At 34.8% G+C, this 21,235-nt stretch overlaps 1 protein-coding gene across 1 annotated transcript in view; it reads right to left on the bottom strand.

Moving 5' to 3' along the window:
• Positions 1 to 248: 248 nt before the first annotated feature.
• LOC149578586 (callose synthase 3-like) overlaps positions 249 to 21,235 on the bottom strand; it is a 111,047-nt gene continuing 90,060 nt past the window's right edge. Inside the window, exons 37-42 of the mRNA XM_089830012.1 lie at positions 2,736 to 2,848; positions 2,370 to 2,599; positions 1,401 to 2,198; positions 1,236 to 1,286; positions 854 to 1,039; positions 249 to 742 (exon numbers count right to left, since the gene is read on the bottom strand). Of these exons, the coding sequence (XP_089686138.1) occupies positions 500 to 742; positions 854 to 1,039; positions 1,236 to 1,286; positions 1,401 to 2,198; positions 2,370 to 2,599; positions 2,736 to 2,848 (1,621 nt within the window). The 3' untranslated portion in view covers positions 249 to 499. The remainder of the gene's footprint in view (positions 743 to 853; positions 1,040 to 1,235; positions 1,287 to 1,400; positions 2,199 to 2,369; positions 2,600 to 2,735; positions 2,849 to 21,235) is intronic.

Below are 21,235 nucleotides of genomic sequence, written 5' to 3'. Positions count from 1 at the left end.
AATAAAACCATGCTTTACTATAAATGTACATTTAAATTATACAAGAATTTAACAATTGATTAAATGTGAAGCTTATAGAACTAATTGCTTGACCATCTATTCAGTAAGCTTTAATAAAATTATGAACATTAATAAGAAGTTGAAATAAGTGAAAATTATGAATATTAATAAGTTGATTAAAAAGGGTAAACGTTGAAAGGTTGTAATTTATGCACAATTACCATGATCTATGTATATCAGCGCTAAAATTAAAAGAAAAACTTGTTTTATATGAAAAGGAAGAATTTGAGTAATAAAATTATAAATGAGATTAGATATCTAAAACAAAATATTTAACATCTATAAAACAATTTGTGAGAAAAAAATTTGATTGACGGACAGATTCAGCCGTCAAATCCGACCCCTGGCACCAATACTATTTTAAAACCTAATTTCAACTTTTTACAAATATATGTTCCACCATGTTGAAGAACCGTGCCGACATAAGTATATTTCTTTCTCAGTTTGTGGAAGACCAGTCTTTTTTCCTCCCAGCAAGAATACGCGATATTTGTAACCCTCTGCTGAAGGCCTGGTTGAACAGTAAACGGGTTTGGAATTCCGATACGAAAGGAAACCAGGCTAATATGGCAACTGGTGCAAAAATCAGCAGTCCAATCACATATTCATAACCTCGAGCAAGGGCACGAACAGAGTCCCACATTCCCAGGTGTTGAATGAGGGGCCTGCAGGCTAGTCCAATCTAGATAGAAGGAAAATTGAAGTGAGCCCATGCATAAATAATAGGCTTCCGTTCCTATGAAAAGCAGGACAAATCAAAGAAAGTAAAGATGAATCATTGAGTGACTGCTACCTGGAGCATACCCCATCCAGAGGGCATGAATGCAAGGACACATGCGGATAGGTCTGCTAATGTCAACCCGCATACAACAAAGAGAATGGTGAGAACTGACATGAATCCAATGAAAAGAAGCCCTTTCAGCAGCCGGAACATAAGCTGAAATTCTGCGCTGAACCTCCTCCTTCCCATAGATACAGTCTGTGATTACCAGAATCGGCATAATAAATGTAAGTCAGGTTTCCAATTTGACAACACCAAAAGCTGTCTAGCTACCAAGCAATTTGTATCCATAAACAGAGAAAGCATATAAATGAATAAAGGCGGGACATTATCGCAGAATTAATTTGTATAAATTACGAAGTCGCAGAAAATGGTAAGTAACAGGATTGACTACCTTCAAGACCAAGAGGAGAACTCCAACAACAAGCCAAGATAGTCCATAGACCTGAGAATTGGGGATTAAAATAAACATTAGAGCTGAAAAGAAGTTGCTTTTCAATTCCCAGTCAAAGAAAAAAAGTGTGACATTGAAACATACGAGTCAATGTGGAAACAATACCAGAAAGCTACGATTCTCGTGTGCAATATTAAGGTGGTAAACCAATCCATATTGGTAAAGGAAAAATCTAAGAGATAAGATTATCTCCCACATTCGCCCCTGAAAGCCTGAATACTTGAGATGGTCCTGTTCCTCCTCCCACCATGATTCCCAACTTTTTTCTAGTGCTACACCAATTCCTCCACGATTGTTTATCCATTTGTTCCAATCTGTCCAGTCATCTACAATCTTTTGCCATTCAAATCCAGAAGGATTAAACAGAAAAGGCGCAAAAAGCCATGACACAACCATAAACCACATGGAAAAAGTTATTAAGAGATATGAGACAGTGTTATGGTATGATTGGCCATAGACGTTATATACAATCAAAAGCATCAGCAACTCAATTCCTTTGACAAAGTGACTGCGTGAGTAGAATCGATAGTTTTCTGCGAACTTGGCATGAAAAACAACAAATCCCCGTCCAGTAGCTCTGTATTTGGCTCCTCCATGAAGTAATGTCCGTCCATAGTAATGTGTTCTTGTACCAAGTGAAAAAGTAAAGAAAACGGAGCACAGTTGCAGCTGCATAATAATAAAATCACTTAATGCAGTACGAAACCCTCGTTCTAAACCAATTTCCATCAGCATTGGCAAGGCCATCAAGACACCCAGCTGAACAAAAGACTGTGACGCAAGGGCTGCTTGTAAGGAAGCATTGTGTTCTACAGAAGCTTCATGCAACATCCTGGCTTCAAGTCCACTTAAAACCAGATATAAACGACCATATAGAAAAACATATACCGTAAGAACAGTCACCTGCAATATTAAAGCCAGACGAATTTTGTCATTTATATAAGAAACATTGCTCAGATGCAACAAGGCATATACTCGTCTCTTAATATCTAATTTGGTGTGTAAAACTATTATAAGCTATCAAATAAGAGAAGCAACCTCTATCAAACAAGATAGAATGCGATAAATCCATACCAGAGTACTGAAGTAATATCCAACCGTAGTGAAATAGCAGGACATCATTCGAAAGAAGTCAAACCGATGTCCTAGCCGATAAATATCACGACTCAAGGTCTGTTCACCATTTCCACATGCTACCTTTGCCTCAAACAGTGATATTTGATTAAGCCCCACATCGCGACCTTTACCAACTTGCATGTATTCATGATGAGTTACATTTCCTTGTCGTAGGGTAGAATTGAATCCTGCAGACCAAAAGATACTGTTATGTGCCCGTGCATCTCTGTTCAAAAGGTTATGTTAAACTCCCAGAAACCTAGATCTTTACCTAAGCTACAGGAAGTGGGACAAGTAAATTACTAAATAGAACAAAATGCTTACCTGCAAATATGTCCTCACTTAAATTGATAATTTTTGAAGCTTTACTTATCCCACCTCTTGTCAGGTGGAAGAGTCTATCAAATACATCTGGATGACCATAGTGAAAACGAACCCTGAAAACACAAGAAAAATGAAGTGACCAACTAAAAAGTATCCATAAAACAATTCTAAACAAACATTTACTTGAGTTAAAATGGTAAGCTGACATGTAAGAAATCATCAATGAAGCAGAGAGTTACAGCGCTTGCCAAGTGCAGGTTGTCATTGGCTACCTGTTCTTAAGCAGGGTGAGAATCGAGATGGACAAAGGGAACTTGTCAGATTTGAATTTACTATATTAGTCAGAAAGGAGATACTGTCTACCATAGTTTGCAAACTCTGTGAGTACTCTTAAAGTTGTGGAGTACTAATTTTTTTGCTAGGCGAATTTTCACAAGATAACTTTCGTGTTTCTAAAGACAAAGAAATGTGCTTAAAAATATCAATGCAGGTAAAATGTTGGTTTAAAATGCATTTTTCACTTTTTCTTTTTTCTTTTTGCTATTAAACTAAACATTTTCTCTTTTAAGATTTCAATTTTTCATTTAATATTTTTTGTTATTGAATTTTTCAAAAGAAATGTACTGTTTAAAAATTTTAACTTTTACTACTTGCTAAGTTGCCGGGTTTTTGCCGAGTTGAAAATTTTGGGCATGGAGTACTCTCCCAGGGCTGACTCTCCAAACTATGCTCTCTACCTAGTGGTAATCCTAGCACACCATCCAACACAGATTTACCTACTATAACTTTAGTAACTGCATGATGCATTTTTTGGCCTGGATGCATAGAGATTCATAGTTTTTCTTATAAGTAAAGCAAGGCACATATGATGTAGCAGTGCTCACACAGGATATGGGTTTCCCTTTATGCCAAATAAAAGAAGAGATATTGTTGATGTATAGCCTCTGTAGAAGAAATATTGTTCATTAGACAATGTGCGAATCTATATCAGATTTATCTAATAACAGTGATTGATGTTATTTACATATATATACATGTTTAGATAATCGTCTTAACTTGTATTAGATGATTGGTATTACTATTGGCAGGCAATATGTTGTTTAAGATTATCGATGGACATCTTATGCCATCGGGAGTCTTACTACCGATTATGTTGGTTTGGTTTAAACTAACATTAGTTAGTTGTGCCTCCGTAGAGGCATGAGCATGACTCTATGAGACATGACTCTTCACTTACCTATATATATACAATGTGCAGACCTATGGGAATGTCATCAATCTAAGGCATCACAGACCCAGCTATCTGCATGTTAACCTTGCAGAATATTTTCTCAGAATTCTTCTCTGCAATCTCATTTGGAAGACGATGATTATATTCATTCTACAGTCTGTGTTATCAGCAATATACAGTGAAGGAGATTCTGCATCTCAGCAATTTAAAATCACCATTATTTGAAGGACAACTTTGCACTACAGTTATTCAAGTAAGAGTATCTATTGTTATCCATATTTATTGTAATAGTTTTATCTATCAGAGATCACTAAAACTAACATGGTATCAGTGCCATTCTGATAAGAAAATCTATTACTCACAATTAAATCTAAAGTCTCAGATTTACAAAAGTTAAATTATATTCTTAAATCAAAATGGTGAATCATGTAAGGCTAGAAGATAGGCTTGAGGGTGCATCGAATTTTTCATCATGGAAAATTAGAGATGATAATATTAAGAGAAATGGAATTAGAAGAGTATATTGAAACAAATATATCCATGCCTAAAAATGATCCAGAGAAAGTAACATGGAAAAGACACAATAACAAAGCAATGAAAATTATAATAGATTTTGTAAAAGATCATATTCTTTCATCCATATTTAGTCTCAAGACTGCATTTGAGATGTTCTCCACTATAAAAGATACATTTCAAATCAACAATACTAGTAGATTATTAACCCTAAAGGCTAAAACAAGATCTACTATATATAAAGATGAAAAATGGAGAATCTATTACATCATACTTTCTAAGGATTTCAGAAGTAAAAAATCAACTTGCAATAATGGAAAATCGAGTTTATGACAAAAAACTTAAGATGATAGCACTAAGAGGTCTTCCTCTATCTTTGGAAACATTTATTCGAGGTTTAAGCTCTCGACCCGAACTCCCTAAATTTGATTTATTAAAGAATGAATGCACACAAGAAGAATCGAGATTAGTCTCAAGAGGACTAAGTCCAACTCAAGAGGGGGACATTCAAGCACTCCATGTAAATTCAAACAAGAAAAGAAAATTCAAACATAACAAAAGAGAATCTAACAAATCATATAAGCAACGTGATTGGTCTAAAGTTAGACGTTTCAAATGTGATAAACTTGGTCACTCCCATAACTTATGCCCTAAAAAGAAGAGAATTCAAGCAGCCTTAGCAAAAATCAAAGGAGAGGAAGTAGAGAAAAAAGAAAGAAAAAACTATGCTTTTTACTTAGCTCTTTCAAGTGAATTAAACTCAAACCACAACACTTGGATCATAGACAGTAGAGCATCTCGGCACATCACCGGTTTTAAAGACAAATTTGAAACTTTCTCAGAACAATCCTTAGAAGAAGTTACCATTGGAGATAACTCTACTCATCTTATCAAAGGCATTGGTTCCTATTCAATTTACCTAAATTCAAAAATTACTCTCCAACTCAAAAATGTTTTATATGTACTAGGAATAAAAAGAAACCTAGTCTTTATTTCTGGTCATGCTGATCAAGAATTTAGAATCACTTTTCAAGAGGATAAAGTCCTATTTTGGCCAAAGAACTCTAATATCAAGAAAGTCATTTCCATCGGATTTAGAAATGGAAGTCTATATAAACTTTGTAATAATCAAAACTTAGCTCTTAGTCATGAAACTTTAAATTCCACTGAAATTTGGCATAGGAGGCTAAGTCACTTTCACTATCATGCATTATCATCCATAGAAAAAATTGTAAAAAGTTTTACCTAGTCTCAAAACTAATCACTTAGGTATTTGCAAAGGATGTGTTTTAGGCAAAAATACTAAGCAATCATTTCCTAAAAGCATTCACAAATCAAAATTCATTCTTGAATTGATTCACACTGACTTTTGTAGTCCTATGTCTATACCTTCTCTTAACGGGTGCTTCTTTTATGTAATTTTTATTGATGATTACTCTAGAAAAACCTGGATCAACTTTCTGAAACAAAAAGAATCAACTGATGTATTATCAAAATTCAAAGAATTCAAAGCCCTAGTTGAAAATTAGTCAGGACAGAAAATAAGAATACTAAGGTCAAACAATGGAGGTGAATACATCTCCGAAACTTTTAAAAACTTTTGCATTGCTGTTGGAATTAAGAGGGAGTTTTATGTATGATATAATCCTCAACAGAATGGAGTTGCAGAACGTAAAAATAGATCAATTGTTGAATCTTCCAGAGCAATGATGCACAATCAAAACTTTCATACTTCCTTTCGGGCTGAAGCATCTAACACTACAGTCTACATTCAAAACAGATGTCCACACTCAGTATTAGAGAACACCACTCCTGAAAAAGTATTTACAGGCACTAAACCAAATCTAAGTCATCTAAGAATATTTGGATATCCTATTTATATCCACATTCCTAAAGAGAAAAAAACAAAACTAGAACCATCTGGAAAGAAAGGGATACTTATTGGATATAGTGAAACAACAAAAGGTTATAGGGTCTTCATTCCAAGTCAAAGAACAATTGAGATTAGTAGAGATGTGAAATTTGAAGAAGATATCGCGTTTAATATTTCTAGAAACAGTGATGAATCTATGACTGAAACTATTCCTGAAATAGATGAAAATCACCAAGCAGAAATTGAGAGGGAGAATGATATTCAACCATCCTCTTCCACTACATCTAATCATGAAGATTCTAATTATATCAAAAATAAAAAGAGGCCACTTTGGGCTAGGAAAATGATAGAAGAAAATCAGGTTGAACCTAATGAAGTGATTAGAGAAAGTAAAAGAACGAGAAATCAATCATGTTATGTTGCATTACTAACTGAACTTATAAAATTTGAACCTTCAAAGTGTTAAAGAAGCACTTTCAAATTAGTCTTGGAAAGAAGCAATGATTGAAGAATATAACTCCTTACTAAAAAATGATGTATGGGATGTTGTACCAAGACCTAAAAACAAATCAGTTGTTTCTTCAAAATGTTTGTTTAAAATTAAGCATGCATCCGATGGCAGCATTGAAAAGTAAAAAGTCAGATTTGTAGCACAGGGTTTCTCACAGAAAGAAGGCATTGATAATGAAGAAACATTTGCACCAGTTGCCAGATATACTTCAGTTAGAACCATCTTGGCTATTGCAACATCCAAGGGATGGAAGGTTCATCAAAAGGATGTCAAAATAGCATTCCTAAATGGCAAAATTGAAGAAATTTATATCAAGCAACCAAAAGGATTCAGTACTCATAACAGCAAAACTCACGTTTATAAATTAAAGAAAGCTCTATATGGTCTCAAACAAGCTCCCAGAGCATGGTATGAAAGGATAGACAACTATCTAATGAAGTTAGGATATTCCAAAAATGAAGCTGATCCTAACTTATACTTCAAAATAGATGGTGATGATATGATTATTCTTATGTTATATGTTGATGATTTGTTAATAACAGGTGAAGAACATCTCATAAAGAAATGCAAACAAGAACTCACAGCAGAATTTGAAATGAAAGATTTAAGTCTTCTTCACTACTTTCTTGGGTTGGAAGTCTGGCAACAGGATAACTATATTTTTTTGAATCAAGAAAAATATACAGTCGACATTTTAACAAAATTTGGAATGATGGAATGTAAACCAGCTTCTACTCCTATGGAAGTCAATCTACACAAGTTGAAGGATGATATAATCAAATCAGAACCTACAGATTCTACTTACTACAGGCAGATCATTGGGTCTTTAATGGATTTGATGAATACTCGTCCTAACATATGCTATGCTACTAACACCTTGAGCCAGTTTATGTGTGCATCAAAAAAGATACATCTACATGCAGCTAAATAAATTTTGAGATATATAAAGGGTACTTACTATTGGCATCGGAATCAAATATGATAAAGTCAACATCGAACTTCATGAATATTCTGATTACGGTTGGGCAGGCAGTCCTACTGAACGTAAAAGTACTTCTAGATGTTGCTTTAATGTCAGATTTGGAATGGTTTCTTGGTTCAGCAGAAAACAGCCTTCAGTTGCATTAAGTTCTACCGAAGCAGAATACATTGCATCTTCCTTGGGTGCTAGAGAAGCAGTATGGTTATGGAAGTTGTTAGTAAATTTGTTCAAAAGACCTTTGAAGCCCACTGTGATTCATTGTGATAATCAAAGTTGCATCAAGCTTTCAACTAATTCAGTTTTCCAAAATCGTTCCAAACATATTGAAATTCCTTACCACTACATTAGAGATATGGTGAATCGAGGAATCATTCAACTGGAGTACATCAGTACTAATGAGCAAACAACAAATATCTTTACTAAGCCTCTTGCTAAAGTGAAGTTGAAATACTTCAGAGAAAAACTTGGTATGATTAATTTGTAATATTGAATATTGAATTTAAATTTTTAATTCATGTGAGTTTATGCTTCTATTGTTGTTTGGTCGCATCAGATATGTAATGAAAGGTGATGATCTTTCATAGACATATATATTCAAAAGGTAATCATTTGTAAGGTGACAATCTTGCAAATGATAGGCCTGTTATCATGGACATCTCTAGATATTGTTTCGGACAATTAGAGATCATAGACAACGTATTCATTATGTTTACTCTAGATATTGTTCTGGACAATTAGAGATCATAATATATGTTATGATAGTGTTCATAGCATGGTGATTTTAATTATTTGACTAGTCACTAGTTCAGAGTGTTAAGATCAAATAAAGTATTCAGATATTCTATTCTGAAGGTGTATTACTTCTCCTTTGCTAAGAGGGAGTGTTGATGTATAGCCTCTGTAGAAGTAATATTGTTCATCCGACAATGTGCGAATCTATATCAGGTTTATCTAATAACAGTCATTGATGTTATTTACATATATATACATGTTTAGATAATCGTCTTAACTTATATTAGATGATTGGTATTACAATCAGCAGGCAATATCTTGTTTAAGATTATCAACGAACATCTTATGCCATCGGGAGTCTTACTACCGATTATGTTGGTTTGGTTTAAACTAACATTAGTTAGTTGTGCCTCCGTAGAGGCATGACCCTACGTGGCCAAATATATACAATGTGCAGACCGATGGGAATGTCATCAATCTAAGGCATCACAGACCCAGCGATCTGCATATTAACCTTGCAGAATAGTTTCTCAGGATTCTTCTCTGCAATCTAATTTGGAAGACTATCATTATATTCATTCTACAGTCTGTGTTATCAGCAATATACAGTGAAGGAGATTCTGCATCTCAGCAATTCGAGATCACCATTATTTGAAGGACAACTCTGCACAAAAGTTATTCAAGTAAGAGTATCTATTGTTATCCATATTTACTGAAATAGTTTTATCTATCAGAGATCACTAAAACTAACAAATATAATTTTTCTTTGGGTTTGCCTCATATATGAAATATATGAAAATCATAAATATTAAAATATGTTATAGTAAAAACTGAGAATTAATTTCAATTGTCACAGAACATTATAGTTTTGTATTAGTAAGGTTGACAAGTATCTCATCTTTTAAAAAAGAGTATTTCAGAGAATATATACAATAAAACTAATTATATATTCAAACATGTAAAATCTGAAATACATAATTATAAACTAGAAATTTTAGAAGTATTTAAACATTCTTCAGGAGGTAATCCCAGGATTTCTAGCACAGATGCATAATCAGAGATGAGGAGAGAACCCTCATCTAGGCTTTTTCAGAACTTCAGTCTGGTACTAACAAAGAGCCTGAAATGGCAACCCTCTTTCATGATTTGAAGTTTAAGTTTCCAGAAAAAACATAAAGGTGGTAGATATTAAAGGTAGCTCACTTGATTTATATCAAGTCAATTAGAAAAAGGTTCTCTAAAAATTGGAGATCAATTGGGTCAATCTTATCAGTCCTGAGTTGGACAATCTCCAAGATTTTACTACAGACACATTTCCAGGGAGAGCAACAAGGCTGCAGATTTTTATGGCAAACTGTGCAAAAAAGTAGCGGTTGAGACATTCCTAGCAGAAGAGTGTGAGGAGTGGGAGGAACATTAGGAAATTTCTTATCCAGATAAAAAATGCTTGTGCTGACCAGGCAGATTCATTTTTCAAAGAACACTTGATAGAGGCCTTTTCAACTTGATCTCAAGATCAAGAGAATCAGATTATATCTCCTCTGGTTAAGCTACAAGAGTTTTGACTGCTAAGTTCTGGATATATTATGTTTCGTACAAATAGCCTTTCTCTCAATTGTTCAATAATCAACATTGATTGTATGCATTGCAACTCTGCCAAGGAGGAAGCAATGCATTTTACTGTCCCTTTAATTGTAATGTCCCCTTTCTAGCACAATTGGTATGAGTTTGTCATTAGCCTATTTTTCCATGGTCTTGTAGGCTAACCAGGACATTTAAGGGACTTTGAGGCCATTTGGCCTAGGCAGTTCTCACTGCAGGTTCATCTGAGGTGTCCAGATGCAGTTTTGGCATGCTTACTATTTAAAGTGAGTCAGTAACGAATCATAGATTGTCAATGGTAATTATTAATATCGACAACAGAGGTTTTAAACTCTTTGTAATTTTTAATTTATTTATCAATAAACTTAAATTATGCTCACTTTCAAGCATGCTTGGTTCATATTTTATTTTTTATTTTTCTTGGAAGAGCTCGGAGAGCTTCTGGATTTTTAGCAAGCCCTAGGACGGAAACCGTTGGGTTTGGTGGGTTGTAAAAGCCTAACTCCATCTCTGGTGTAGATTCATTCAGAATTATGCTTCATTTTCAAATTATCGGAGATTTCAACTGAAAATCCCTTTGGAGGATTTGACAGGCAAATTTTGTGAAGCTCTTTGGGACAAATTTCAAGGTTTATGAAATTGGAGAATCCAAGACTTTTATGGTGTTGTTACAGTGACTTCGTACTTGCTACAGTGATGTGAACAGTACCAGAATACTGATGTGAACGGTGAGTTTCTAGTGGTGCATGAGAGGGGCTCAGATTAATGGCTGCCTTTGTTTCAGTGCCACTACTAGTGCTGGGTGTGACTGCGAAGTTATTATCCCTAGTTACCAGATTCGGTTCTGAGTCTGATCCGGATTTAAATTTGTGCCCGGATTCGTGTTGATCCAGGCAGGATCCTTGTTTTACACAATCGATTCGTCCGGATTGGCAGGCCTGCAATTCTGGACAAATCCACTATGTAAAACAAGAATCCTGCCCGGATCGGCACAAACCCTCAAGGATCCGGCACGAATCAGCGAGGGTCCACGGGCAGGCCAAGGTTTTAAGTGGGTCCAAATTATTTAATATGACTTTTTTAATATATTTTTTGCCTTGTAACCCTACCACAACCCTTTTGTTCGACATCCAAATATATTTCACCTCTCATTTGCTCTCTATTCCGCTCTAAGTTTTCTCTCATTGCATATTCTTTTATGCTTTTGTACACACACATATGAATCATAATAGGAATTTATTTTTTCACAAATCCACGGATCCAATTCGTATCTATCCCTAGTTACCCTTAATTGTCAATTTCTTTGTATTTTGAAGGTGTCAAATAGAGCTAAGTGTGATATTGTTGATTACCTTTGGATATAATTCTACATGAATTGGAAGGGGTTTCTACTGCTGTTCGCCCACACACGAATAATTGCAGAGCTGCACATCTTATCAAACATTTTCAGACCTGTCTCATCTCCAACAGCAGCATATGCAATGACTACCAGCCTTGATATCAACTTCCAGCTCTCTAGTCTTAAGGTTTGTCATTTATATTTAATTGAACGAATGTTCTTTTAATTTGGTTACTACAAAAGCCAGCAAGAAGAGATAAGGTATCACAAACAAATACCGAGAACTTCATACAATACATGCATGGAAATTGTTTGACAATATTATTCAAAGACATCAAGTGCAGAAAATTGGTTTGGATTTGGGGTGGAACATTGCATGATTTCATGATTAGATAAGGCATATGCTTGTGTTCTTCAAATTTTGGAGCAACTATTTCTGACTCTTGCATTGAAGCTTGAACCTTCATATAACTAAAAATCAGGAAATTTCAATTAAACATGTTGGGTTTCTCTGGATTGACATATGGAGTTGTAGCAGCTATTTCATGCTTATAGCAGTCATATAGAAGTTGTACCAGCACTCAGTAAGTGGATATAGACCCTGCACAGAGTATTAGAAGCCAAAGATAAGCGACAACAATGCTCAAAAAGTTCTTATTTAGGAACAAGAATGAAGAGCCAGATCAGTAACAGGTGATTAGGTGGAAGGTAAATGTTGCAGAGTAATCATTGACAGTGGTAGTTTAGACAACCTAGCCTCAGAGGAGTTGATGAACAAGTTGCAGTTACCAAGGTTGAAGCACCCAAAACCTTATCAAATTGCTTGGACTAGGGATGACCATAAGGATCTGGTAAGTGAACAATGTATGTGAAATTGAAGATTGGATCTTATCATGATGAAGTTCTTTGTGATATTATGCCAATGGATGTATGTCATATCTTGTTGGGTAGACCATGGTAGTATGATAGGCAAGCATTACATGATGCTAGAAGAAATATGTATACCATAATAGCGAATGGTATGAGGCAAGTATTGTTATCTTTGATAAAAAAATCCTAAGAATGAGAACTGTATTACTGTTGGAGTATGCTTGTTTGAAAGTAGGAAATTCTTGGATGGTTTAAATGGTGGAAGTATGTGTTATGCTTTGATTCCTAAAATCCCCGATTTAAGATTGGTATGAAAACATAATATTGATAACGTCCCTGATGGATTACCACTTGTAAGAAGTATAAGTCATTGCATAGATCTAATCCTTGGAGCAAGTTTAGCAAACAAAGCACCACACCGTATGACACTTGCAAACAATGAAGAATTGAATGGGCAAGTGCAAGAATTGTTGAAGGGTCTAATCAGAGAAAGTTTGAGTCCTTGTGCAACTCCTATTGTGTTAGCACTGAAGAAGAATGGAGAACGTTTACGAATTCTGGAGCAATCAACAAGATCAAAGTAAAGTATAGATTTCCTTTACCAAGGATGGATAATATTATGAACTGTTGTGGAGCTAAGTATTTTACCAAGACTGATTTGAAGTGCGGGTATCATCAAATCATCAGATTAGAATTACAAAAGATGATGAATGGAAAACTGCATTCAAAACAAATGAAAGTTTGTATGAGTGATTGGTAATGCCTTTTGGTTTGACCACTACACTTAGTAAATTTATGAGTTCAATGATTGAGATATTGAAGAAGTTCTTAGGCAAGTTTGTGCTTGTGTACCTGGATGACATTATCATTTTTAGTAAGACAAGAGAGGATCATTTGTTGCATCTAAGAAAAATGTTGCAGAGATTGAGGGTGGAGAAGTTGTTAATCAATATTAAAAAATGTTCTTCTGTTAGTGTACTTAATTTCAGAAGGTCTAAAGGTGGTTACTGAGAAAGTGAAAGCAAATGTTGAGTGGCCTATCACTAGAGAATATTGGAGAGGTAAGATATTTTCATGGATTGGCTAGTTTATATAGGAAATTTATCAGGAAATTTGGTTCAGTTTGTAGTCCTATGACAGTAACCATGAGAGGTGATAAGGAGTTAACGTAAACAAATGGAGCATGAAGGAGTTTTGAGCTGTTGAAACAAAAGGTGACCAGCCTGTTTTAGACTTGCCTGATTTTAGGAAAATATTTCAAGTGGATTGTGATGCAAGTGTAAATGCAATTGGAGTAGTATTGAGTCAAGAAGGTAGACTTGTTGCTTAGTTCAGTGAAAAGTTGATGATGCAAAGAAAAGGTATTCACTTTATGATCAAGAGTTCTGTGTCATAATTCAAGCTTTGAAGAACTAGAGACATTACTTGTTAACTAAGGAATCTATGTTGTACACTGATCATAAAGCACTGCAATATTGCAGTAGTCAAGGGAAATTGAATCAAAGACATATGAGATGGGTTGAGTTCTTGCAAAGTTACACATTTGTGTTGAAGCATAGGAGTGATCAATCAAATAAGGTAGTTGATGCATTGAGTAGGAGTTTTTAGACAGAGATGCGAATGAAAGTGCTTGGATTTGATGAATTGAAGACTTGTATGATTGATTTTGCAGAACCATGGAAGGCTTGTAGAGGACCTATTGTAATTGATTAGAGCAAATGGTTAGATTATTTCATTCAAGATGATAAATTGTTAAAGGCAGTCCAATTGTGCATACCAAGGAGTATAATGAAGAAGAACCTTGTTACATCCCAATTTTTGACCTTGTTACATCCCAATTTTTGACCTAAATTGAAATATAGCCATTGAGGTTCACATGAAGTCAGTTGGCAGTTTAATTTGTTATAATCTAGCAAAATGGTAAGATAGTTAGTCATTATGATTTCAAGTGAAGATAACATGCTAGTTGATTGTTAATCACGAATTCATGGAATTGAGAAGATGGTTAACCGTTATGATTAATTATGATTAAATAATTCATAATGATAATATAATTTAACTGTGGGGAATTTCCTTGCAGGAAACATGTCGAAGGGGGTGGAAGCATTGTCAAAAAAGAATTAGGCAGGAGCATCACGATCACTGGGCAGATGGGTAGAGGATCTAACAACTTGAAACAGGATACATTTGTGGAACCGCATGAGTTATTTAAATAATTAATTTAATTAAAATAATTGAGTTAAAATATAAAACATATCTCAAAGGATATTAATTTATCTTTCATCATATTATTTTAATAAGTATTTATATACGTGCATATAAATATAAAAATGATTTGGCATCATTATATTTTAATAATTTAACAAAGTGATGTTTGCATGTACACTTATAAATATAAGATAATAATAATATTTGAAATATAATAACATTTGAATTTTAATAATAATGGAATTATTATCTTCCAACTCTATTCTTTCCATTTTAATATTCTTTCTTTTAATAAATTTAATATTTGGCAATTCAAATTGTTTTTCAAATCTTTCCAACTTCTCTTCCAACTTTTTCTACTTTTCTTATCTTTAAATTTGAATTTATGATGTATTTGAATGGTCATCTTGGAATTTGAATAGTTTATTATCTTGTAACGGATGGGAGCCAAGAAGTCATGGCCCGTTCCTTAATATGGAAGGAGTTTGGAAGTCGGATGTTTTTATATATTAATCTGACTGCCTTGATGCAGGGGAAAGACATTCAAGATACAATCCCAACTTTGCCATAATTCCCAATCCCGTCCTACACTTCAAAGAGGCAAGGGTTAAGGGGAAGATATGAAGTTTGAAATATGTGGCGGTTTGGATGCTCCCAATTGGTTACTTGCCAAAATAATTACTCTTGGCAAACTGGTTTGTGCCTTATTCATTTCATATCCTTTCTACAATTTCAAGCTCTATATTCATCTCCAATTTATTTACATGTACAAATGTCCACATCATTCTAGTAATCTCATTCACAGCTTAGAACTGCATGAAACCATTATCCATTTATTAACCAGTTCCTCCGATTAGACACTGCTGCAAATTTTCCTTCCTGTACTTCTATAATGTGCAACGTTGGATAGATTGCACACCCCACTTCGTTCCCTCTGCCCACAACATACACCATAAATTTAAGTTAAATATTTTAGGTAATATGCAACATTACTTTCTAGCTTGCTCCAGAAATTGAAATCGAGAGGTATAAATGATAACAAAACAATCAAAATCTTCAAGCACCTAGGATTCACTGGCAAAAAGCCATGAAAGGTGAAGAGGTGGAGTTAAACTGCAAGAACCAATTTTGAAATCAAATATGAATATTTAAGTAATGAGTAATTAATAGCTCATGCATATTTCTGATATTGTGATCTCCTACTGCCGAGTCACTATAGTGTGTTTCATACCAGAATGCCCAATGGATGGCAAGATGATCCCTGCCAATTCCAGGTAGGGAGGGCCTTTCTCGTTAGAGATCGTGTGGGGATAAGATTTGGTCTGAGGTTGGGTGGTTAAGCCCCTTACAATGTTTCATCTCTCCATAAGTTGTCGGAGGTGTGTCAGACAAAGATAAGATATACATTCAATTGCAAAATAGGTATTATCACTTTTATATATGAGAAGGTAAGATTAATTGAATTATTTCATTGTTACAATTATTTTACACTTAGATGCGAAGGATAGATTTATCAGATAAATTGACATAACAAACTTCCATTTATATGAGCATATCTCCTAATCTGAAATTCTTGCAACAGTTAAGTAATTGGATGGAAAGGAATCGGAAGCCCTAACTGATTCAGTGGTAACTGGAACCTTAAATGATACAGCAGTATCAGAAGCCCTAGTTGAATCAGTGGTATCGGAAGCCCTATTTGAATCAATGGTATCGGAAGCCCTAATTGAACCTGTGGTATCGGAAGCCCTATTTGAATCAGTAGTATTGGAAGCCCTAAGTGATACAATGGTACCAGAAGCCCTAAAAGATCTAATGGTAATCAATGCCCTAATGTTTACAGTGGTAAATGATGCCCTAATTTTATATAGTGGTATTTAATGATAATTGTCATTTGAATTTGAATTAACAATACTGGATGGAAGTCGTTTTGTGATAATGTTATAGTGGTATTTGTGGACTAACCTAGTGGTTGTAGAAGCATCCCTAGTTTGATTTATCGATTCAAATTCCAAGGTACATGGATATTATTATTTAAATTGAATTCCTTGATGGTGTTTAAAGTTCTTAGTTAAGAAATTTTGTCTAACTGATTTTAACGATAAATCTTATTCACATGAACATGAATGATATAACTGTCTTCCTAAGAAACGAAGTAATAACTGATTTTCTATGAGTTTGTTAGTTGTTAATTAAGACCAAGAAAAAAGGGGATGTTACAAACCTAATTAAGGAAAAGCATTGTGGAGGATTAGTTGGACACTTTGGTATTGACTAGACAATGAGTTTGGAAAGTAAAAGGTATCATTGGCCCCAAATTTATAAGGACGTCAGGAAATTTGTCCAGAGTTGCAGAGTTTGTCAAGTTGTTAAGGGTCGTAGTTAGAATGTGGGATTATATAAACCTTTACCTATACCTAGTAGACTATGGGATGACATTAGCCTACATTTCATCTTGGAGTTACCTAAAACACAGAGAGGCAATGATTATATACATACATACATACATATATATGTGTGTGTGTGTGTGATAGTGGATAGGTTTTCCAAAATGTCATATTTCATATCTTGTAAGAAGACCACAAATGCAATACATGGAGTTGATTTTCTTTTAGAGAGGTTGTGAGATTGCATAGGTTACCAAGGAATATTGTTTCAGACATATATAGTAAGTTTGTTGGTTACTTCTAGAGGTCACTTTGGAGGAAGATAAAGACTGATATGAAGTTTAGTTCTACATTTCATCCATAGGTAAATGGACAAATTGAGGTTGTGAAGAAGATTTTAAGGATCTTATTATGTTGTTTGGTTAGAGACAAGTATGGTAATTGAGATCTGATTGTAGCTCAAGAAGAATTTGCATATAATAATTTAGTGAATTGAAGTACAAGGAAGACAACATTTGAGTTAGTCGTAGGAATGAGTTCTAATAGCAGAATTAAGGGAGCCGAGTCATGGGGATAAAGGAAGTGCAGAAGTAGAAGAGTTTCAAGAGCTTATGAAGTCTATACATGAGGAAGTAAGACAACATTTGGAAAGGATGAATCAAAAGTATAAGAAGGCAAATAAGGAAAGGAGACATAAGTAATCTGAAGTGGGAAAATGAAGTAATGGTTTATTGAAGAGAGGGAGATTTCTTATTGATACTTATAGCTAGTTGAGGATGAGAAAGTTTGGACCTAGTAGGCTCTTGTGGAAGTTTGATGTAGGGAATGCTTATAAAGTTGACTTACCAGATATGGCTATGTTACCCATATTTAATGTTGCAGATTTAAATGAGTATCATGAAGCTGATTTGAGTTCAAATGACGAATCAGATATTCAACAACAGTATCCTAAGAAGGGTCTAAATGGGATAGAAGAGCTTTTGGATAGCAAAGCTGGTAGAAGTACAAGAGGTAAATAGTATAACGAGCATCTAGTGAAATGGAAATACAAAACAATTGAAGATTCTTTACAGACTTCATAGGCTGAGGTGAATCATTTGATTTTCCTCTAGCACCAAAGTGAGAGACTCGCTTTACAATAACCCTAGGTGTCTGATGTAGGAACATCTTGAATTCTTGGCAATCTTGCATCAACCAAAAATATGTTTGTACTTTGTTTGCTCTTAGTTTCTTATCTATACAGTTGTAGTGTTTCTTGTAATGATCCTTCAATTCTTTGAGTTAGTTGTTACAAGGCTAGGATCATTTCCCTTATTTGAATTTGTTGCATTCGAGTTATGATGAATTCTTATCAGGTCATTGATGTACTTCACAGTTTCTCGACTAATTTGTGTCTTTTAATCTTGCGAAGCAATTTCCTGATCGGAAAATCGTGTTAGTGTGTATCTCAATGTTCTTGTATCATGTGTGGACTTTTCTTGGATCACAACGGATTTCAAGGCTTAGGTGATGAGATCTGTGTAATTTACATTTTGCCCTATATTGTAAAACATTTTCCTGATTCTTGGAGAATGCAATATGTTCTCGGTTGACCTGCGTGGTGTGATGCCTTTATAAGGCTTGTAATCAATCTCTCTAAGCATCAATAGAAGTAAGTAGTATTGGAACATCAAGTAGGTATCCAATTGAAGGATGCCAATAGGAATTTTATTCATATTCAAATATGTTTGTCTGGCATATATGACTGCCTGTTGCAGGCCCATTTTAATTGAAGTTCTGATACAAAGAAGGTTGATCTCGCATATCTCTCTCTTGTTCCCTGTTGTTCCCATTGTGCAACTCTTGCTACACAATTGGACTGAACTCTTTAAGGTTTGTCAAACTACACCAACAAGTTATCATTAACTCCAGCCATATTATCTAATAGAAAACATCGGATACACATGTTTCAAGAATACAATTTATTGCAAATACATTGAGAAACTAATCAACCTCAATCACCCCCAATAATGGCTTCAAAATTAATCGCCTTATTTGGAATCATTCCAATCATCAATTATTGATACTTTATTATTTACAAATCTACAAATTTGTCTTTCATGGAGACTTTACAAATTTGATCTCACAACCAAAGGCTAGGGTGGATAGCTGCAACTTCAAGCTTTTAGAACTCTCAACCAAGATAGGTTCACCACCAAAACCTGATGTAGAAGCATCTTGGGTCAATAAGCAATCTTGCATCAACCAAAAATATTGCTTTGTTTTTTGTACCCGTTTGTTGTTCGTGGAGTAGTTGTTGCTGCTCGTGGTTTCAAGTTGTGCACAGTTGGCATCTTATTGTGGACCCATTGGTGATTCTTACCCTAAGTGCACAAAATTCAATGTTTTTTGTGCTTGGAGTTACATGCCTCTTTCTCAGCTTGCTTTTCATTTTTGTTTCATGCAGCCCATTGTGGAATTTCTTTCAACGCAGTTTCCTATGATGACGAGGCGTCTTGTGCAATTAAAGGACATCTCTTGGATCACATATGGACCTATCCTTAAGATCGTGGATTCTATTTTGATCATTCGTTAGTTCTTTTGTTATCTCCCCAAGGACCTGCTTCCTAATTTAATGCCTAAAGGCCGACTTGTGGTCTTATTGGCTATATAAGAACTTGGATTAAATGTAGGGAAGTAAGTTTTAAGGAGGTAGGTAGCTAGAAGGGTGAAGAAAGTCTCAAGATTGCAAGCTTCAAGCTTTGATATTGTAATTCATTGTATTGGCCGCAACCTGAAAGGCCTCACAGCTGGGCATGTTGGGTGTTTGAAAGTATATTTTATCATGCGAGTTGTTTAATCAATCAGTACTTGATTCATGAGAAAAGTTCATTCATTGCTAAACATGTGGTTGCTTCTGTGTGTACTCTTGGCAAGTTGTTAGGTAATTGGAATTGCTTCCCTTTCCCTATCATCCTTGCACCAAAACCCCAAGACTTCAAGCTTTGAGATCTCTCAGCCATGACAATTTCACCAGCAAAACCTAAAAACCTCAATCTTCCAAAGCTCTCAACTAAGACTGTTTTACCACCTAAGCCTCAGAACTTCATGCTTCAAGAACTCTCAGCCAACCATACAATATAAATTCTTCAACTCCCATAATGCGTTGTTTTTCTAGGGTTTGCTCAATTATCTACAAGCAATAACTCTTATACCCCTCCTAACCATAGACGATATATCAATCTCCCCTTAGCACTATAATATATTGATTTGTGTATTTATTCAATTGTTATTATCGTGTCTTGAATGAGATCGCACATCTCATTACGTATGCATGTGTGTGTGTGTGAGAAAGAGAGAGAGGTAACTTTTCACCAAGGAACGCCACTCTTCAAAGTGGAAAATTGATATATTATTAATATAATATAATATTACTACATTATCATAAAATATAACAATTCTATTTTATATAACACTATTTTTATATTATCTAATAATAATAATATATAATTGCAACCATTGTGATATCTATGTTAGCTTGTGGATTTTGACCACAACTACAATAAAATCAACACTCGATCTTAGATAGGAAGGAATCCTACTTACCATTAACAAGTTATATCACCTTATTATAATGATCGACCATAATGGCCACATCTATATGTGAAAAGATATCACCTCTTGTGATATCAACCATTACAACTTATCCACAAATATGACTTCATGTTATATCCACTGTTATGGCTATGCTTATAGATATCTCCAGAAGTAACATCCACCACAATATTAATTATGAGATGCCAATCATCATTGTGAGATTGTCACCTCACAATGATGGTAAGATGCATGTGTCCATTGTGAGATTGCCACCTTACAATGATATTCATCATGGCTCATCCAAAGGGAGAACACACAAGTACAAGAAAGTCACCACGGATTCTCTTGTGTAGTGTTATCATGGCATCACACACATGACATCCACTATTAACCGTATTAGAGGGTGATAATAAGGGCTTACGCCTCTAGTCTCTCTCAAAGAGAAATGCATTATGAGGGTTGATACCTCAATTTATTTGCCTCAGAGAAATGCACTACGAGCGTTGACACCTCAAACTGAGGGGTGACACCTCAATTTATCCGATTTAGGGAAATGCACAACAAGGGATTACACCTCAATTTCTTCATCTTAGAGAAATGCACTACAATGGATGACACCTCAATTTCTTTGTCTCATAGAAAATGTACTACAAGGGCTAACACCTCAATTTCTTTG

The sequence above is a fragment of the Cupressus sempervirens genome, chromosome 1 (assembly GCF_028749045.1).
Source record: "Cupressus sempervirens isolate cs-2001-9-10 chromosome 1, ASM2874904v1, whole genome shotgun sequence".
Classification (NCBI taxonomy): domain Eukaryota; kingdom Viridiplantae; phylum Streptophyta; class Pinopsida; order Cupressales; family Cupressaceae; genus Cupressus; species Cupressus sempervirens.
Note: the sequence above shows the minus strand (reverse complement) of the source record. Positions and strands in the feature narration are given on the sequence as shown.